At 42.1% G+C, this 15,324-nt stretch overlaps 1 protein-coding gene across 5 annotated transcripts in view; it reads left to right on the top strand.

Moving 5' to 3' along the window:
• Positions 1 to 15,324, top strand: part of LOC138634713 (microtubule-associated serine/threonine-protein kinase 2-like) — a 95,985-nt gene that overhangs the window by 9,828 nt on the left and 70,833 nt on the right. For all 5 annotated transcript variants that reach the window (XM_069721809.1, XM_069721808.1, XM_069721806.1 and 2 more), the window contains exons 3-4: positions 14,246 to 14,396; positions 14,902 to 15,092. In XM_069721809.1, coding sequence (XP_069577910.1) covers positions 14,246 to 14,396; positions 14,902 to 15,092 — 342 coding nt within the window. The remainder of the gene's footprint in view (positions 1 to 14,245; positions 14,397 to 14,901; positions 15,093 to 15,324) is intronic.

Here is a 15,324-nt window from a genome sequence, read left to right as displayed (position 1 = left end):
ATAAAAGCGACCTGTTATCCAGACGTCAGTCATATCGCTGATTCAACCAGGCAAAAAATAAAAAGTAAAGAGGCAGAGTGTTGTTTGTTATATTGATGGTTGCCGTGGGTGATCGGAGATAGAAAAGCTGCTTTGTGAATGCTGACAAACTTCCCGTGAACGTGCCCGAGCAGGCGGAGTTCACTGTTTTCATGAAAATGTAGTGATGGAAGGTTTTTTACACATTCATGATGTCAGGAGGTTATTTTCAAAAACAGGGAAATGGAGACAACAAATAGGGAAAGACCAATGTGAATATCGGTTCCACGTGAGGCGTTTAGGGAACTTAGGTAAATTTGGTGTCTTGCAATAGATTCCATGTGAGGTGTTTAGGGAACTTAGGTAAATTTGGTGTCTTGCAATAGGTTCCATGTGAGGCGTTTAGGGAACATCAGTATATTGTTGTCTTGCAATCGGTTCCATGTGAGGCGTTTAGGGAACATCAGTATATTGTTGTCTTGCAATCGGTTCCATGTGAGGCGTTTAGGGAACATCAGTATATTGTTGTCTTGCAATAGATTCCATGTGAGGCGTTTAGGGAACTTAGGTAAATTTGGTGTCTTGCAATCGGTTCCATGTGAGGCGTTTAGGGAACATCAGTATATTGTTGTCTTGTTATAGGTTCCACGTGAGGCGTTTAGGGAACATCAGTATATTGTTGTCTTGTTATAGGTTCCACGTGAGGCGTTTAGGGAACTTAGGTAAATTTGGTGTCTTGTTATAGAGTCCATGTGAGGCGTTTAGGGAACATCAGTATATTGTTGTCTTGTTATAGGTTCCACGTGAGGCGTTTAGGGAACATCGGTATTATAACAGATTTTTTTTTTTTCCCATTTCATGAGTTCATGCGTGTTGGACATGGCAGATGTACTTCAGACTGGGATTACATTTTTCTTGAAAGATGATGTCAGTTTGTTTACATTAAAAAAAAAGAACAATAGTGTTGGTGTTTGGATGAAGCTGGCGTGCCGGCGGCGTGCGTGCTGCCCTTTACGTTTCCTCGTTTGTGCCGTAGGGAGGTTGAATGACTTCAAATCACTGGCAGCGATGCTCTTATTGATTTATTGATTCCCTGCAATGATCTCATTAAAACAATCAATAAAAGAGCATCACATCACAGAGAGACGGCGTGAAACTCGTAGGAAGAGCTCAGAGACTGGTGCAGGGTGCTTTCTCTTCCTGCCACACGCACACACACGCACACACGCACACACACACACACACACACACACACACACACACACACACACACACACACACACACACACACACACACACACACACACACACACACACACACACACGTACACCAGAGTCGGTCCCAGGACTCAGGTGGATGTTCTGGCAGAGCTGCTGGATTATGCAGCAGACACGTAATGGCATTACCTTCCTCCCTGTGTGTGTGTGTGTGTGTGTGTGTGTGTGTGTGTGTGTGTGTGTGTGTGTGTGTGTGTGTGTGTGTGTGTGTATCTGCAGCTGTATAACATTGGAAAACATGAACATTGGCTCAGACTCAGAAAGATATAGCTCCTATTAAAAGACTCTGTTCTGGATCAGCGAACTTGATCGGGACGTCCTGTTTTCGGAGGAAGTGTCTCTGCTGCTACGATCGTGTTCGGAGGCCGAGTTCAAAGCACACGAAGGGAAGGAAGGAAGGAAGAAAGGAAGGAAGGAAACAAGCAGCGTGTCGGTGTGAGAAAGTCAAAGTTGTTGGACGAGGGCTGATAACGAAATTTGAGAAGTAAATAAAGTTCAAACAAGCAGAAGTAAAGAAACGGTTCCTGCAGACAGTTTTTGTTCCCTTTAAAACAGTGAAATTATTCCCTCATTAGTATTATTTTGGTATCAGAGTCATGCGTTTATACAACGTGTTATGTTTGATATCCCTAAAAACACATGTTGAAATGTTAAACACTGCGGTTTCACTTTACGTGTTGTCAACTTCTGCCAAGAAGAACTGATTCATTCATACGACAGTCCCTCCAGGAAATCGCAATCTCTGGTTAATTAATTGCAAAATTAATCCAATATTTAGGAGCTTCCTGCATTTTTTTTTCCGAATACTGCAAAAAACAAAAATTGTTGTCAACCGAAGCTCGGCTGATAATATTATGAAATAAAATCACTTTTCCAAACAAAACTGACTTCTCTCCTGTCACCTTTAAACCAAAGTGCTACTCGCGACGGGGTTTGTGGGAAACCTCATGATGGGAATGAGGAACATGTTAAATTAGTTTTCTCCTGACTTTGTTTTACTGTTGAATGAATGTGATTTAAAAAGCTCTTATTTTGACAGCGGCTTCTCGTGAGTCATGAAGAGTAGATGCACCGTTTCTCACGCTGTGTTCATGTTCTGTGTCCGTTGTTAAGATCGGGGACTCGTCAGGATGTCGGTGGCTTACCAGCTCGGCTAAACAATTTCCTGGGAGAGAGGGAGAAAAAGTGGAATTATGATTGTTATTATTTCCTCTCTGATTTATGGAGCTGCGTGCGGCTCGTAAATCGTTTCTGTGTGTGTGTGTGTGTGTGTGTGTGTGTGTGTGTGTGTGTGTGTGTGTGTGTGTGTGTGTGTGTGTGTGTGTGTGTGTGTTTTGAATGAAACGTGTTGCCGTCTCTTCCAACATATAATTACACAGTAGTTTCATTATGAATTTAACCCTCGGGGATCGTTACATTTTTTTTTATTATACCTTCATTACAGCAGCGTTGGAATCCATGCAGCGTGTGTGTGTGTGTGTGTGTGTGTGTGTGTGTGTGTGTGTGTGTGTGTGTGTGTGTGTGTGTGTGTGTGTGTGTGTGTGTGTGTGTGTGTGTGTGTGTGTGTGTGTTTTGAATGAAACGTGTTGCCGTCTCTTCCAACATATAATTACACAGTAGTTTCATTATGAATTTAACCCTCGGGGATCGTTACATTTTTTTTTATTATACCTTCATTACAGCAGCGTTGGAATCCATGCAGCGTGTGTGTGTGTGTGTGTGTGTGTGTGTGTGTGTGTGTGTGTGTGTGTGTGTGTGTGTGTGTGTGTGTGTGTGTGTGTGTTTTGCAGACTGCTCTACACACTCTGCTGACACTGTTACACTTTATGCTAAGAAGTTCCATGTTTGTGCTCTGGCGTACCTCTCCATCATTCTGTTGGCTCACCTCTTACCAACCTCCTCCTCCTCCTCCTCCTTCTCCTCCTCCTCTTCCTTGTTTTTCCGTCTGTTTATCCTGAGTCACAGCAGATCTGTTTGGGCCGGCCGATCACCTGCAGCCAGACTCTCTGCGTGTGTTGCAATCAGCGCTTTTTATTTCACAGCGGGCCGTAACTGAATTTTTAAAACTTAAAAACAAAAAATGTTGTTTTTTATCTAGATGTCCATCTTGAGGTTTAAGTGAGATTTCATACAAACGAAAACCCCCAAAATAATCAGAAGACATGCTGCGTTTTATTCTTTAGTTAACCCAGACACGACTTCTCTTTTGTCCTCCGGCAACTGCAACAGCACGACGATTTAAATCCAGTGTTTTTACTGCTGCATAATGTATGAAAGGAACCATCTGTTCATAAAGGTCAACGTTTTCATTCAAATTTGTGGTCTGCAGTATTTCCTCCTGAATAACACTTTAACACATCTGGAGGGACACAAGAGCTTTTGGTTGTGTGTTCTCTGGACTGTGCAGGTGTGTAACAGTTATTAGATTCATACTGTTAATAAAACACACAGATTAGCACCATCAATTCATTTATGGGTTTGAGTCAAACAAAGAGAGTCCAGCTGAAAACAACAGCTTTGCGATGATAATTTGATATTCATTTTCTATTTGTGAAGAACTGTGGATTTAAAATGCTGCAGCAGTAACGAGACAAAACTAAAGACGTTTAAATATTTACAACGAGAAAAGTTGAAGTCGTGTACGGAGCAGATGAACTTCAGTCGGACCCTCGTCGGGTCTCTTGACAGACAGGCCGGCTCGGGGCTGAAAACAGAGCGTGCTCGGGGTGACCGCACCGCCGCCGGGGGCCAAACCACACATTTATCCTGGCAGCCGGCGGCTCGACCCCCCCCGTGGGAATAATGCAGCATGCTCGCTTTGTGCTGCGTCGCCCCAGAGAGAGAGAGTGGAAAAGTAAAAGGCTCGCCATGGTGAATTATGAAGATGGATTCCATCCCAGCAGACATTTTTTTACTTTTATTAAATTTTTTTATGAAAGCACTTGATTGTTGTTCCTCCGGTCGGAGCGTGAGAGTCCGGTGTGTCGTTAGACCCTGAAGCCAAGAGCTCTTGTATAAGTTTCTGACGATAATGATGATGATGATGATGATGATTAAAACACGCTCTGATCTCATCGGCACATACATCAACGTTTCTTTGTCCTGTTTTAACAGACAAATGGGCTTCGGCTGCACGTCGACATGTTAAAGCATCAAACAGGTCGGATGTGTTTTTTGGATTTAACGGCGCCTCCATGACCTCCTCCTCCTCTGATTTGATGGATATGATGCTGTGTGATCCTCTGAGTCCTGCTAAATGAAAAGCTGAGTCACTGGTCTGGAAGTTTGGCTCCGAAACCGGCCGTTTTGCACCTTTCTGGCATCTTTAAAGGTCTCTCCCTCTCTTTTGTTTCCACGGCTCTGAGCTGCCAAAAGACCGAACTGCTCTTCACATTTCACAGCACAGCAGATCTCCAGAGGATCCTCTGGGATATGAAATGTTATTTTATCTGGATCAAATGCTCTTTTACATGCAGTTCGCCTCATCGAGCTGCCAACACAACACAGAAGGTTTTTAATGTCGACACAGTTGGGAACTCACGATCGACAAACCAAAACTGAAATTTATGCGAGGTCCCTGAAAGCAACGCACGTTTAACACCAAAACATTTTTGCACGACTGCGACTTTCTAAGTTTTCCGCTTTGGCAGCTCTCGAATGAAAAACGATGTCACCGAGAGGGACGGTGAAATAAAAAAATAAATAAAAAAAGGCAAAAATAAATAAACTGTGAAGCGTTTTCAGCGTCTTCAGCCGCTTCCTCCAGAAATCCTGCTTTTCATCTGCAAACGAAAAGTCTTAACAAGGACTTTAAAAACACCCGCTGCCCAGTTGAGTCTTTGAAATCCTGAGCGGACAAATTACATCATGAAAAGGAAGCAGCGTGGAGTTAAAGCTAAACACAGGCGAGCTGTGAAAATCCAATTAGCTGGTTCCTCAAACTCTAAACAAGAAATTGCTGGGAGGAGGCGGGTGTGGGGGGGATTTATTATTCAACTTTAAGTCATAAAACTAAAGCAAAACTTCTGTTTTATCTGATAAAATAAAGTTTTCTGGAGGTAAAAGCTGACATAAATACTGCATGATACCATTTTTAATCTTTAGATCCATGCAGCTCAGAGGGGGAGGGTAACCCAAGGTTGTATGTTGTAGCTGCAGTTAACAGATGTTCCCTAAATACCTCACATTGCAGACTCGTCTGTAGACACTACAATTTACAGATGTCGCCCGAATGCCTCACATGTAAAAGTTTACGCTTTTTTTAAAACGATGTTTTAATGGAAGTTTTAAAATGAATCCTTGAGTGTACGTCTGTGTTTATATGTTGCAAGGTTATTATACATTAATAAATATGTCCTGTGCTGTCGTTTAAGAACAAAAATCATGTTAGATTCTTAAGTAGGTGAAGAGATTATTTGCATCAGTCCAGTCCAGTTCAACAGTGATGTAGTATGTCTGTCACCGACAGCCAGACGTCAGCCTGGAGCCTCTAACAAAAATCCTCTCGGCTGTCACTCAAAAATGCTTTGTAGGCTCAGACTTTCTTTTTTCTTCAACCGACAGTCTTGACAGGCACTTTGGCTTCATTATTCACACGTATGTGGACACCGGAGAGTTTAACAGCAACGGCTGTTGCGTAATTTTTTTGCGGTTTCATAAATCGTCATAATAAATCGACTTATGCTTCATAATTTAATTAAAAAAATAAAAAATAAAAAAAATCCCCAAATAGGCCGTTTTTCTTTTCTGTAGTACATTCAAACACAGACTTTGTCCTCTGGAGGTGAGTCTCTCAGACAGGTAGACACTCTGACCAGGTGTCCCTACATCTCACACACACACACACACACACACACACACACACACACACACACACACACACACACACACACACACACACACACACACACACACACACACACACACACACACACACACACACACACACGAGTACACACTCATTACTTGGTCTAAAGCAGACGTTTAATGAGCTTTTGTCTCTGAGGCAGAGCAGCTGGATGAAGAGCACTTTATTATTCTTATTGCCTTTTCAACGGCTGGTTTAAATGCTAATGGTGTGTGTGTGTGTGTGTGTGTGTGTGTGTGTGTGTGTGTGTGTGTGTGTGTGTGTGTGTGTGTGTGTGTGTGTGTGTGTGTTTTGTGTTATTCTGTTCATGCCATCATTTATTCATGAGCGACTGGGATGTGTTCGCCAAAAACCAAACTAATAAACTGTGATTAGTGAATCAACAGATTCTCTTCCTGCAAAAACATGAATCCTCAACAAGAAGAGAAGATGTGAAGCTTTTTAAATGGCATGTATGTTTTTTTTTTCTTCTGTTAAAATACTCATATTTTGGTTAAAGTAGCTCTGAAAGGAAAAAAAAAAAAGTCCTCCCGGCACACACGTTTTTTCCCCCCCGAGGATGACGAGGGGGAGATGTGACATTTTCACGGCGTGACATTTTGTTTCACAAAGAAAAAAAACCTCCCTGCTGGAAAAAAAAACAAAAAAACATTTTCACTCCTCGTTTCTGTCTCCCGAAAGATATCCATGGCAACCGGACGTTTTTTTTTAAATTTATTTACCTTGTGTCACCCCCCTCCATCTTGGTGGGACGATGAAGGTCACCTCACACCGGGAGAGGAGGAGGAGGAGGGGTGGGGGGGCATTAAAGGAGCCGCTGACCTCATGTTAAAACGCACCTCTTTTATCTAAAGATGGCGCCACCAACGGCGATGTATTGTTCACTCCTTTCATGTTTTGGTTTTCCTTGCGTCTGCAGATAAGAAGCCCGACTAAAGGTTACCGACCATTTTTATAGTGGAAATCACTGCATGGGCTCAGGAACATCACATCCGCAGCTCAAAGATCTTCTTTCATAACAAATCTGGCAGAAGTTGTTAAACGGGCCAAACAGGCGTTTCTGAGCAGCTCGACTTAAACATGTAGTTAAACTGTGTTTTTAGTATGTTCGTGTTTCTACATGTAGTCGCTTTGCTACACGCGTGTTGTAAAATGAGTCTGTGCTGGTGATTTTAAACTGTTGCTGCTTGTCTTCATCTTCTGTCATTTCAGTTAGTAAATTCTGTGTTTATTAGGTAAAAGTGAGAAAACAAAAGCTGCAGTTGCACCACAGAAATAATTTATTGTACAATTTTCTTTTCTTTAATTCTTTATATTAATATATTCGCAGTGTTTTACAAAACAAAAGCTGTGACTCATTGAACCTGCTGATGTTGTAGTTTGTCAACAGGAAGCAGCTCTGTAGAAATGGGAAGTTGGAGGTTTGTGTTGTGAAGTTTTTCTCCGTCAATCTCCACCGCTGATTTTTTTACTGCGTGTTTCTGATGACGGTGACCTCATGGTGACCTCATGGCGGTGTCCTCCTCAGACGTTGTCTTATCTCGCCTCGCTGTGTGCACACTGAGAGCATTTCTGCACACACACTTCTACGCTGTAGGTTTTCTTTATTTTTTTATTGCGGCTGGTTTCACAGAAACGGTCACAGAGTGTTTTGTAGCAGCTCAACAGAAAAAAAAACAACCTGATAGCTGTTCTGGAAAAAAACTCGATTTCTGTTTAAGCTGTGCAAGTTTAGGAAAATTCAGAAACTGGGGAATGCAGTTTTCAGGATTGTATTGCGTTTTATTTAGCCGTTGTGTGTTTAAAGGTCCATATTTAACACTTTTCCTGTGTTTTATTTGCTGTCTTGGTCTTCATAAGAAGATATTCTAGTGGTTTTAAGATCCTAAAACCATCTCAATATAGTTTTTCATCTCTGTTTAGGTTTAACAGCCTGCTTTGTGCATGTGTCTTTAAGAACGACCTTCTCTTCTGATTGGCTGACTCTTTCTGAGTGACGCACATTCAAGCCAATCACAAGTTTTCTTTTGGTCTGGTAGCTTTTTTCTAGTTCAGTGACAGAACGACCGCTTGGCGTTTTCTTCCACGTAAAAGTGGGCGGACATATGACATCAGTGTGAGTTTGTGACATCACAAATTTGAGGAGGTCCAAATGGTAGACTTAGAGTTTCTGAACCTTTTTAACAATATTTATAGCATCTAAACCTGCTTTATATATATATATATATATATATATACATATAAAAGAGAAGGTAATGAAAATCTGAATTCATACAATATAGGACCTTTTAAAGCATTTTTAAAGAAGTAGCCCTTCATGTAAGCGCTTGACGTAGTTTTCAAATAATTGACTGGGATATTTATTGTATAATAAAATGGATTAAGAAATCTGGGATTAAAAAGCTTGTTATAGAAAATCCACAGGCTTTACTTTGAATCTTTGGTGCGCCTTTAAAGCCCTGAAATCTCCGAGTGTCTATTGTTGGAACAAACACACCCAGAGGATTGTAATTAGCTGATTAATCTCATCCACCGCTAACCTTGATTTTTTAATGAGGCCCGCAGTTGCTTCCTGGACTTCGACCTTTTTCTTCCTCTCCTGATCTCCGGCGTCTCACCGTCCTCCCGCCCGGCTCATTGATTGTTTAGCAGACAACACAGAACAACACTTGTTTTTTTCCACTTCTATCCAGCTCCCGATACTTTTAATAAAACATTTATTTACAAAGAGAACCCAAACTATTTACAATTGCAGTCATGTTTTTCCACCTGAGTTTAGCATTTTACCAGAATATACTGCTTTTTTTTTTTTTACTCTATTTTATAGTGAAAATCCAACATTTAGTTAAAAAAAACCAGCTTGCAGAACAGAATCTTTTGTAGGAGAGCATGTCGAAGGTGAGGACGGTCGTCCGGTTCGGAGAATAAAAACCTGCAGTCAAGTCACAGGTCGTAATGTCGTCACGGCGGTTAACTGTGTTGGTACGGTTGCCGTTGACAACGGGCGCCGAGAGGCAGAGAAGAGAGATGCTGTTACTGATTAACCGTAATGTTCCCTTTGTTCTCGCGGCTCGGATGCCGATGTCACCGGGAGCGACGCACAACGTCTGAAATGTGCAGTCGGTGTTTGTTTTAGATCATTTTTATGCAGTTAAAGGAATTTGAAGGGACTTTCTTTTTTTTTTTTTTTTTTTAGCCGTGAAGAGGAACTGGTTACTTACACCGAAGTAAACACATAACTCCAGTAATGTAGCAGCGATGTGCAGCTGTGGTTCCTTCTGACCGACCTCGGTTTGTCACAGAAACGTTCCCCTTCAGACTCTTTTGTTCGTGGCTCATTAAAGCTTTTATGGCTTTTTGTTTTTGGAGGTTTTTTTGGAGACAAAACGGTTTCTCCACAAACCGCAGCTGTAACGGCCGGCGGGCTTCACGTCCTCTCTACGTCGCTACGTTTCCCTCCATCCATCACATCCAGCATGTCCGACTGCTCTGCTCCACCTTTTTTGTTTTTGTTTTTTCCTTTCTGGGACTTTTGTGTCTCGACGTCGAACACAGCTGGAACACATCAGCTCTCGTATGATAAAATACTATAAACAGTCCCTCCAGGAGTTTTTCTTGTGAGTATCACAATCAAAAATGATTTTGCGATGTAATTGTCTGAGTTTTAAGTTGGTTATCTGCGCAAAATTGCAGGAATTAGAACAAATTGCTCGTTGAGTTTATTTGACCTGATAACAGAATAAATACGTCATCACTTCTTGTGATAATAAACATTTCATCAGAACATTTTATTGTGAAGGCCACATTTTCCGCAAACCCCGCTGCTTCCTGTAAAATCACTTGTTTTGGTGATGAGATGAAAAGCAGGAGAGTTTTGTCTGTAAAGATTTACTTTATGTCGTTGATACTTTCAGCGCAGCTTCTGATGACGACATTGTTTTGCAGAAAAATCGCAGGAATTAAAAAAAATTCTTCGCAAAAACTCCTGCGATTGCGAGATCGTGATTTCCTGGAGGGACTGAATATATTTATATATATTAGCACTACACATCCTCTGAGCTGTGCTCGGCCTGTTTCCCTCCTCAATGGACAGGAACCTCGTATGATGCAACGTAATCCTGCTCAGACACACGTGATTAATCTCCTGATGTAACCGGCTGAATCCAGAAACACCGTCGACCTTTCAGCGGCGACTCGCGGTCTCTGATTGAAGTCGGTTATTCTGCGTTACACTCTCCCCCTCTAAACTGCAGGAAAACGAAAGATTTGCATCTTAATTTATCTTTGAATGGATTTTTTTTTTTATCAAATAAAAAAGAAGTATCGTTGAGGAACTGGTGTTAAACGGTCCGAAATCATGATCTCGTGATCGCAATAATTAACGCAAATTCAAGCAATCTTCGTCATATTTTTCAGGAACTTGCAAACTTCCTGCGATTTTTCTGCCACAAATGTTGTCAACAGAATCTCTGCTATAAGTTTTATATTTATTAACAAATATAATTCCTCATTTTGCAATTTTTAGCAAATTCACTAAATGTTTCTGCAAAAAAAAAAAAGAAATCACTTAAAACCTGAGAAATTACATTAAAAACATCACAAAAAAACCTGCACATTTAGGAGGGGCAGATTGAAGTCGAGGTACCGGTACCGGTACCGGTACCCGGTGCCCAGCCCTGTTCTCCACACATCAGCGGTGTGGCATGTTTCCGGTTAACAGCTGTCTCGTGGTTGAAACTGAAATCTCAGCTTCTGAACAGGAAGAGAAAACAGCAGTGAAACCCACAGCTCCTGAACACATCAGCCCCCCCCCCCAACCCCTCCTGCAGCCGTTGAATCAACAGTCGACCCGCTCCGGAGCCAGGAGAGTTCTTTAAATCACGTTTTGGATCAGGGATCTTCTCCCGCTGCCAGAGGAACAATACCAAAGATTGATCGCAGCTCCTTTTTGCTGCGTCGGCTCGGAGCTGCGATGAAATTACGATGCTGCGGGTGAGCTGGTCCTCCGTCCGTCCTCCGTCCGTCCTCCGTCCAGAGAGAGGACGAGCTGCGTTGTCTCCTGTCCGGTTTCTTTCTTCGGTGACACGCGTGATCGATGGCAGACGTGTTGCGTTAAAGTGCAGCTCGGCCTCGCAGGAGTCCGGAGGTTGAAGCTGGAAGCTCACTGGATTATTTCCCTCCACAGCTTCACTTTCCTCTTTTTAAACCACTAAACTCGCTCGTTTTTCTTTGACTGACTCTCAAAACCTTTTTGTTTTTACTCGATCCGTCTCGTTAACGTCAGCAAAACCAGCGTGAAGTTGACCTGTTGGTGTCAGTAAAAGCTTTTTATGAATACTTCTATTAGACACAGCTGCACTGACCTCTTGGGATAAAAACAATCTGAATCGTTGCGCGACTCAAGAAACCAAAACAGAAACCACTTAATCAGAAAAAGTGTTTCATTGATTTTCATTGATTATTACAGACTGACGTTCACTTCTGCAGCAGCGTCAGAGCGTCTTCATCTTTGTGACTGACAGCTGGAAACCTTCTGCTGTCTGTTGAACATCAGTCCAGGTGTGCGTGTTGCTGCCAGCTGACGACATCAGCTTCTTATTTCCACGATTTTGCAGGAAAAAGTTCCGCGGAGATTTGAGTTTCCAACAATCATTGAAATGGACCCTCGTTATGATAATAATAAACTTTGTTTATTACGGCAAAAACATGTCAGGCAGTGTTTTTACATAATAACAGATATGAAGGAACATTTAAAAATATAGAAAAGAAATTAAATGTATAAGAACAGATAAAATGCATATTATATTTCCCGCAAACAGCTCAAACTAATTTTTTTTTAAATGTTGGTTTTATGAACTCATCTGATCTCACGATCTTTTTGATTTAAAAAAAAAAAAAAAACTTGATTAATCGATAATAAAAATGATTGTTGTCAGCAGCTAAACTAACAGAAACTAAAGTGGGCGGGGCTTAGTGCACGGCCTATTGTGTAGCAGCAGCTTGTCGTGAGGAAGACGTCGTGAGGAAGACGAGTTCGGCCGGAGCAGCAGCTTTTTTGTTGTTTTTTAAATAACTCTACAGGTTGAAACGCGCCGTCGGTCGCGTTGTTACGTCACTTTTATCGTGTTTTCCCGGACGAATAAATGAACTGGGCCTCCTGCAGCAGATTTGAATACATCCGAGTTGTAAAAATGTGTTTGTGGTGTGGATCATCAAACACACCTGTCCTCATTTCCCTCCACAAACATGTGTGTTTGCTTTATCCTCCTGTGTGGGTGAGACGGGCGGAGTTAACCTGCTGCTTACGTCTCACAGCTGCACGTGTGTATGTGTGTGCGGTGACGTCACAGGTACACTTCAAGAAGCTCCGACCCCCAGATCGCTGCCTGTCTGCCACCTGCTGGTTAGAAAGCGGAACTGCAGGGGAAAAAACCAATGAGTCCCAAAAGTGCTCTGCGGTGCGATAAAACATGACGGTTCCTCTTTGTTTACTTTTAATTCATCGTCTTCTCACATCCAATCGAAACGTCAGAAAAATCTTCAAAAGGAACTTAAAAAAAGAAAGAAAAAAACAGAAGTGAAAGTTGAAGGTTTTGTTGAGGACCTGCTGTGATTTGTCAGAATGTGAGTTTATTTATTTATATCATTGGAAAATGTTCTAATTAATACCATAATATTGATTTAATTTATATATAATGTGGTGATAACCTGTAAGTTGCAGCAGCTGCTTTTATTTTGAAGTGTTCATATTTTTCCAGAAAATTCTTCAGTACTGAGACTTTACAATATGAACCACGATATGGAGGATTTTAATCATATTTCCTGTTTACAGTACGTGTTGAATTAATACAATTTAAAGCACAATAACTGAAATATGTCCAGCTGTTTCTGCAGTGATTATAACTCTATTTGATCAGGTAGTAGTTAAAAAAAAAAACTGATTTTTTTTTTTTTTCCTCGACTGCCAATTTTTGGGCAATTTGTGCAGTTTTTACCAATAAAATAATTTAAAAAAAAATCCCCATAAAAAAAAAAAATCCCCATAAAACTGCAAAATGCGTCAATATTGAAGAAAAGCTGCCGCAAAAATAAATAATTATTGATCACAACGATCACAAACAGCTGTGAGTTCAGCGGAGTCGTCACTAATGGACTGTTGGGGCTCATTTACTGCAGCTGGAGTTAATGGATGCAGGTTGCACATGATGTGTGTGTGTGTGTGTGTGTGTGTGTGTGTGTGTGTGTGTGTGTGTGTGTGTGTGTGTGTGTGTGTGTGTTTATCTCTGTGTTGCTTTGAGGGGAGCAGTCGGTTCACGTTTTACTGGCAGAGAGCAACGGAAGCTTTCACTAAAACTCTTTCATACGTGCAGACATCTGGGAGCTGTGTGTGTGTGTGTGTGTGTGTGTGTGTGTGTGTGTGTGTGTGTGTGTGTGTGTGTGTGTGTGTGTGTGTGTGTGTGTGTGTGTGTGTGTGTGTGTGTGTTTTAACGTGGGCCGTCCAGATGTTTTCTGGAGGCCGGGACAGGTCTACGAGCGAGTGAGAGGAGGATATGAGCACCAGACAGGCCTTGCTGCCATGGCAACAGCAGATGTTTTCAAAACCGTCCGAACCAGAAGCACACGCGTGCGCGTGTGTGTGTGTGTGTGTGTGTGTGTGTGTGTGTGTGTGTGTGTGTGTGTGTGTGTGTGTGTGTGTGTGTCAGCGAGTGGTTAGCGCTGAGTTTTATGACTTTTCTTTGGCCCTCACACGGACTCTTCACAGCCCGACTTCTCTTCTTGAAACTGGGTTTAAGTTGTCGTTTGATTTCATCATCTCAACACAGCAGGTTTTATTCTGATTCTTATTCTTATCTATGAAGCTAATAAAGGAACGTTTTGAGTTTTAGATTGTGAAATAGATTAAAAAAAAAGTTGGTTTCCAAGTTTAATGAACACAATTCTTCTCCATAAACCTTTTTTTTTTTTTTTCTTAATTCACTTCCAGTTTTTTAATGTGAACCGGTTTAAATCTGCGACCTTTGACCTCAGCATCAGGAACGTGTAATGGTCTAATCCTTGTGCTCTCCCTTCGTCTCCCTGCAGAAGGAGTTTGCGGCTCCTCCTCCGCTCCTCTTCAGGAAGCTGAGCAACCCTGACCTGTCGCCCGCGGCAACCGCCGCCACCAAGTCCAAACTGCACCGACAGCTGAGCCAGGACGAAAACCGGGCACGACGCAGCAGCATGGCCATGACGGGTAACACACACACACACACACACACACACACACACACACACACACACACACACACACACACACCTGCAATATATAATATATAATATAAATGAGTGTTGATGATTTGTTCAGACAATTACAGAAAATGTGTATTTATTTAAAATATTATTTAAAAAGAAAATGATCAATTTTTTTTAAATTTAGTGAAAAACTTGTTAATGAGAATAAAGTTGCAATATTGCAATTATTGCTGTAAAATTATGAGGTAAAGTTGTAAAATATATTGAGAATAAAGTCATAAAACATCTGTAATGTGAATGTTACAGACTTTATTAAACTTTATTAGTACCACATTGAGCCTATATTTCTGCCGTCTGGTTTTCCGTGGTTTGGTCATAAACCAGCTGCTGCGGTGATGAGGATGATGAGGACGATGAAGGGTGGACACTCTTTCTGTCAGATGGTGGATGTGAAGCAGGTGATTCTAACATGTTGGTGACGAGTCTTCGTCCTCCTCTTCCTCCAGGGAAGCAGCTGCTGCCGCTGTCCAGCAGCCTGCACGGCGGCGTCAGTCAGCTGGTGTGGCAGCAGGGCCCCTCCGGAGGATTCGGAGGTCTCGGGGCCGTCGGGGGGACGTCCGCGGGAGGAGAGGCCAACAACCTGGTGCGCATGAGGAGTCAGGCTCTGGGACAGTCGGCGCCGTCGCTCACCGGCCTGGTGAGTACGCAGGAAACACTGCAATCAACTAAATGTGCCGATTCAGGTGGTTTGGCCCGTGGGCCGTCTTGTGGTTTTGGATTTTGCGGAGGAATTATTTCGATGTGACGCCTTTTCAGCTCGACTCTCCTACTCTGAAATCGTTTTATTTTTTATGTTTTGGGGGGGTTGTTCTGATAAAACGTTGTGCGGTCGTTGAGAGCGTCGTCTGATATCTGCAGAGTCACGCTGA

This window comes from Brachyistius frenatus, unplaced genomic scaffold (assembly GCF_029030835.1).
Source record: "Brachyistius frenatus isolate BFR_SWC_R1_liver_20210118 unplaced genomic scaffold, ASM2903083v1 Contig_273, whole genome shotgun sequence".
Taxonomy (NCBI): Eukaryota; Metazoa; Chordata; class Actinopteri; family Embiotocidae; genus Brachyistius; species Brachyistius frenatus.
This window is presented reverse-complemented; position numbering and strand designations above follow the sequence as displayed.